Here is a 6516-nt window from a genome sequence, read left to right on the forward strand (position 1 = left end):
GTGGAGGTATTTCTTCTACTAATTCATTAGAGCCCAAGTTCAAGTAGTCCATTTTTTCAGAGAGGTGGCCTATTGAAAAAGGCAATTGTCCTGTGAGATGATTAGAGGATAAATCTATTCGATGTAAGGCGGAACAATTAGTAAGAGCAGTGAGAATGGGCAAGCTCAGGGTGCTGCCGCTAACCAGTTGATTATTCTGTAAGTCAAGCACCTGGAGTTTCATCAACTTACCCAACTCCATGGGCAGTACTCCACTGAGCTGGTTACGCCCTAAGTCAATCACTTGAAGATTCGTACAATTGAAGAGGGAAGCTGGAATGGTACCACTCAATTGATTACCAAACTGATAGAGTCCCATCAACTGATTGTTCTTGGCACACAACTCGGCTGGAATGTGACCTGAAAACTGGTTTTCAGATATATCCAATTTTACAAGATGGGTGGAGTTAGAGAAGGAAGATGAAATTTGCCCTGTCAGATGGTTATTACAGAGAAATATAAAGCTTAGCTGGCTTAGCATACCCAATTCCGGAGGAACACTACCGTGAAGGTTGTTGTTGCACAAATTTATGAAGTGCAAAGAGGATATGTTTCCCAAGCAGGGCGGGATTGCACCCATCAAATTGTTAGTTCCTAAGTTAAAGAATTGTAACTCGGGGATAAGGCACAGTCCTGCAGGAATGTTTCCTGTGAGATTGTTACGGGACATAGACAGCCTCTGCAGACTGCGGCACATACCCACAGATGACGGAATGGAACCTTGGAGCTGATTCCGAGACAAGATAAGCATTTTTATGCGAAAGAGACTTCCCAATTGATAGGGAATGTGGCCATGAAAACTATTATTGTGAAGGTCAAGTACTGTAAGAAACGAAAGATTGCCGAGAAGGGGAGAGATTGTACCTTGTAATCCCATGCTTGAAAGATCCAGGGAAACCACTCTCGGTCTGCGGCGACTGCATTGGATACCCGTCCACCCGCAGAATTAAACATTTGGTGCCCAATTAGTGGGCAATGAATGGATCAGAAGACCGGATTGCAGACATGAATCCAAGCGGAGCCTCCTGATCAGAAGCATTGCTGAGATGAGGATACCGATGACCACGATCGGGTAATTGAGATGTAGAAAACACGGAAGGAATGGCAAAGAGAATCAAATAACTGAAGAACAGGGGCATTTGCCGCAAGAAAAGAGCAGGGGCAGGAATGTAACAGATCTACATCTCCTCTGACACTGCAACAATATACCGAAATGGGTGAGAAAACCATATTGCTGAGAGTTTCTTCACCTAAGCATTTATAAGCATAAATTTGTCTTGTACTTCCATTAACAAAGACAAAGAAAGATCCCGAAAATTCAGAGAAATCTCGTTGAAATCCTCTCGCTCGATTGCTGTTCCATAGATCTTTTCATACAGCCTTCATTTCACTTTAAAACTATCAATACTGTACTTGGCATTGGTGTGAACACGGGTTTCTGAAAATTGAAAATTGAGACCAGGACTTTGAGTCAATATAGGCAATAAATAGTCAATCCAGCACTCATTGTCTAACCCACCCATTCAGTTATCCAATAACTTTCTACCGACTGGCTCGGGATAGAATTGACTGAGAAATTTCTCAATTTTTTCTATCCACTTAGCACCCCATCCCCACAGGAAAATGGCGCTTGGAAACATTTATTTGCTGCGAACGTTCAGCACAATATGATTAGATTGTCCGATTTGACTGAAATTATGATAAATTATGGAGTTGTCTATAATGTGATTTTTTTGAGATTTTGGTGACGGAATCCGGCGGAAGAAATTGAGGTTAATCTTGATTTGTTGCAGTTAAAATGGTTTTTTTAACTACATATTTGGATTAACCACCCTGAAAAACTCCTGGGACGCTTTCATTGTGCAAAAACTAGCTATCAAACTTGCGATTCCAATAAATTCCTGCCGGATTTCGACCAGAAAAACCCACCGGAAAAACTTTCAAAAAATCGCAGTATAAACAACTACATAAACTATTTGCTGCGAATTTTAAGCAAAATATAGATATAATTAGATTGTACGATTTATCTGAAATCATGATAGGCCAAGACTGTATTCATGAAAATTGTCCACAGGACAAATATTCCAGCACCGATCTAAGGAAAAATATTGGTCAGCCCCAAAATATTTTATAAAACTATATTAATCACAATTAAACCAGAAAAATAAACAAGTTGCATGCAATGATATTCCAGCACCGATCTAAGGAAAAATATTGGTCAGCCCCAAAATATTTTATAAAACTATATTAATCACAATTAAACCAGAAAAATAAACAAGTTGCATGCAATGATATTAATATAGATAGTCTCTTTATAATAATTTTAGAATGCTTTTTTATAATTAGTTTAAAATAAATATAAAGTCTTTCCTAAGTTAATATGGCCAAAACAACACAAATAAAATCTTTGTCAATGTAAAATAATATTAAATAATATGATTAATATATACCAAATTTTCAAAATAAAAATAAAATGTAAGATTTTATAGTTGTATAAGACTATATTTAATTTTCACATTTACATTTACGAACCAACAACATATAAGTTGTATAGAGAAGAAGAGGGGAATAACACTCAAACTAGATATAACTACTTACAATGGATTTACTTTAGCATTCAATTGTACAACCACTGCCCCTTTTACAACAAATTAGAATGTAAAAGAACATTAGTTTTCGCCAATGTTGTTGTAGAAGTTTGTCCTTTGCTTGACGTTGTTGAGAATAGTACTTGCATTGCCTAGTGAATATGATTATCTTACTAGAATTGTTAACTATTAACAATGCCTATAAAAGTCTCTTTGGTGTTTTGTAGTGTAACTACGATGTCCATCATAGTAGGTCGTTCTTCAGGAGATTCTTTTGTGCAAAACAAACCCACACTTATAAGCTCACTAAGGCAATCAAGCTCCTTATCTTCTTCATTGCTTGTACTCAAAAGACTCCTGTCCACCACTTCCCCTATTTGGTTTGGAAAACCATGAGCCACCCATTTATGCAAGTTCATTCCTTCTGCAAACATATCGTGGGTGGGCTTCTTTCCAGTGAGTGTCTCTAGCAACACTATTCCATAGCTATAAACATCACCTTTTGTTGTGACACGCCCACCTAATCCATACTCTGCATTAAAACATCCTCATCATAAGGTTTCTAATTCACCATTTTTAATAAAAATAGAAAATGCATGACATTGTAACATATATTTGGATGATGCAACTTATTAATGTTATTAAGTTGAAACAATACCTGGAGGAATGTAGCCTACAGATCCTTTGAGTCCATGTGTGGAAGTAAATGTTGAGTCCTCTGAATTTGTAAAACATATGGTAGCAATGCCAAAATCTATTAAATACCCTGTCATATCTTCGCCCAAAAGCACATTGCTTGGTTTTAGATCACAATGGATCACTTGCACAGAGTGGAGATATGCCATGCCTTGAGCAATGTCTATTGCTATATTCAACCTTTGAATCAAACTCAAACCATTTTCTACTTCACTTGTGGGATATAACCAGTTCTCTAAGCTTCCATTTGGCATTAATGGAAATACCAAAGCTTTCATCCGATGGTCTGAATAAGAAGTTATGATTCTAATTAGATTTTGATGTCTAACTTTTTCCAAAACTTTGCATTCCTTATCAAAACTTTTTTGTATCCCTTCTTTTTCCAAATTGAGAAGCTTGACAACGACCATTGTGCCATCATTCAAAATTCCTTTGTACACTTTCCCAAAACTACCAACGCCTAACAAGTTGGCATCACTAAATTCATTTGTTGCAGTGATGAGTTCTTCATAGGAAATTCTTTGATGCCCCACATTTAAAGATGTATTTGCCTCAATAAGAATATGTTTCTTGTGATTTTGTCTCCACAATATTGCGAAAAACAAGCACAATACAATAGTCACTATAATTGCAACAACTGGTATGATAAATCTTTTCAAATGTGAAACACTTTTATGTTTGGGCATAGAGCATGGCAATAGACTAACCCAAGGCCCACAGAGACTGGGGTTTCCTATAAATGCAGAGGCACCAAGCTTTTTGAAAACTCCACCTTCAGGGACTTTCCCTGACAATTTGTTAAAAGAAAAATTCAATTGTTTGAGCATTTTGAGATTTTCCAATGACATTGGTATTTCCCCTGACAAATTGTTAGAGGAGAGATCCATGTCTTGAAGAATTTGAAGTTCACCAAGTGAAAGTGGAATTGGACCTTCAAGTGTATTGTAGGAAAGATTCAAGTATACTAGTTCTTCACAATTTCCAATCATACTTGGAATATAACCAGTTAACTGATTTGCAGAAATATCGATAGCTTGAAGCATAGTCATTTTGCTTAGTTCCGAAGGCACAATACCATGTAACAAATTGTTTGAAAGATTGAAATATAAAGCTAAATTTGCTAGACCTGCAACCTCGGGAGGTATGTGCCCAGTTAACCTGTTGTATGATAGGTCTAGCAGTAGTAATTTTCTGCATTCCCCTAGACTTGCAGGTATATTTCCTGATAACTGATTTAGAGCAAGGCTTAGATAGCTTAGCTGCTGGAGACTGGCAACAGAATCAGGGATTTTTCCAGAGAGATTATTTGATTGGAGGTCTAAGAGCCCTAAGTTTTTGAGTTGGCCAATTTCCGTCGGGATGTTTCCTTGGAAATTGTTGTCTCCCATAAATAACCTTTCCAACCTTTGGAGCATCTTAAATGAAAAAGGTATTGACCCTGTAAAAGAATTGGAGTATAATTCGAGGAGTGTTAAACTACTTAGGTTTCCAATCTGTGGAGGTATTTCTCCTACTAATTGATTAGAGCCCAAGTTCAAGTAGTTCAATTTTTCAGAGAGGTGGCCTATAGAAAAAGGCAATTGTCCTATGAGATAATTAGAGGATAAATCTATTCGATGTAAGGCGGAACAATTAGTAAGAGCAGTGAGAATGGGCAAGCTCAGGTTGCTGCCGCTAACCAGTTGATTATTCTGTAAGTCAAGCACCTGGAGCTTCATCAACTTACCGAACTCCATGGGCAGTACTCCACTGAGCTGGTTATGCCCCAAGTCAATCACTTCAAGATTCGTACAATTGAAGAGGGAAGCCGGAATGGTACCACTCAATTGATTACCAAACTGATAGAGTCCCGTCAACTGATTGTTCTTGGCACACAACTCGGCTGGAATGTGACCTGAAAACTGGTTTTCAGATATATCCAATTTTACAAGATGGGTGGAGTTAGAGAAGGAAGATGAAATTTGCCCTGTCAGATGGTTATTACAGAGAAATATAAAGCTTAGCTGGCTTAGCATACCTAATTCCGGAGGAACACTACCGTGAAGGTTGTTGTTGCACAAATTTATGGAGTGCAAAGAGGATATGTTCCCCAAGCAGGGCGGGATTGCACCCGTCAAATTGTTGGTTCCCAAGCTAAAGAATTGTAACTTGGGGAGAAGGCACAGTCCTGCAGGAATGTTTCCTGTGAGATTGTTATGGGACATAGACAACCTCAGCAGACTGCGGCACATACCCACAGATGACGGAATGGAACCTTGGAGCTGATTCCGAGACAAGTTAAGCATTTTTAGGCGAAAGAGACTTCCCAATTGATAGGGAATGTGGCCATGAAAACTATTATTGTGAAGGTCAAGTACGGTAAGAAACGAAAGATTGCCGAGAAGAGGAGAGATTGTACCTTGTAATCCCATGCTTGAAAGATTCAGGGAAACCACTCTCTGTCTGCGGCGACTGCATTGGATACCCGTCCACCCGCAGAATGAAACATTGGGTGCCCAATTAGTGGGCAATGACTGGGATGGATCAGAAGACCAGATTGCAGACATGAATCCAAGCAGAGCCTCCTGATCAGAAGCATTGCTGAGATGAGGATGCCTATGCCCACGATTGGGTAATTGAGATGTGGAAAACACAGAAGGAATCACAAAGAGAAACAAATAACTGAAGAACAGGGGCATTCGCCACAGAAAAAGAGCAGGGGCAGGAATGTAACAGATCTCCATCTCCTCTGACACTGCAACAATATACCGAAATGGATGAGAAAACCATATTGCTGATAGTTTCTTCACCTAACCATTTATAAGCATAAATTTGTCTTGAACTTCCAGTTAGCGAACACAAAGAAAGTTCCCGGAAATTCAGTGGAAATCTCGTTGAAATCCTCTCGCTCGATTGCTGTTCCATAGATCTTTTCATACCGCCTTCATTTCACTTTAAAACTATCAATACTGTACTTGGCATTGGTGTGAACACGGGTTTCTGAAAATTGAAAATTGAGACCAGCACTTTGAGTCAATAAATAGTCAATCCAGCACTCATTGTCCAGTAACCAATTCTAACCAATAACTTCAGCTATCCAATAACTTCCTATCGACAGGCTCGGGATAGAATTGACTCAGAAATTTCTCAATTTTTTCTATCCACTTAGCAACCCCATCCCCACAGGAAAATGGCGCTTGGAAACATTTACTTG

At 38.6% G+C, this 6516-nt stretch overlaps 1 protein-coding gene across 1 annotated transcript; it reads right to left on the minus strand.

Moving 5' to 3' along the window:
* Positions 1 to 2608: 2608 nt before the first annotated feature.
* LOC149199625 (uncharacterized) lies at positions 2609 to 6101 on the minus strand. Its single transcript, XM_089399425.1, has 2 exons — positions 3286 to 6101; positions 2609 to 3159 (listed from the first exon to the last, which is right to left on the minus strand). Exons 1-2 carry the CDS (start codon positions 6044 to 6046, stop codon positions 2810 to 2812), a joined length of 3111 nt encoding a protein of 1036 aa, XP_089255551.1. The 5' UTR covers positions 6047 to 6101; the 3' UTR covers positions 2609 to 2809.
* Positions 6102 to 6516: the final 415 nt, after the last annotated feature.

The sequence above is a fragment of the Pinus tabuliformis genome, chromosome 2_1 (assembly GCF_031772625.1).
Source record: "Pinus tabuliformis cultivar Carrire ecotype Pingquan chromosome 2_1, CPIR1, whole genome shotgun sequence".
Taxonomy (NCBI): Eukaryota; Viridiplantae; Streptophyta; class Pinopsida; order Pinales; family Pinaceae; genus Pinus; species Pinus tabuliformis.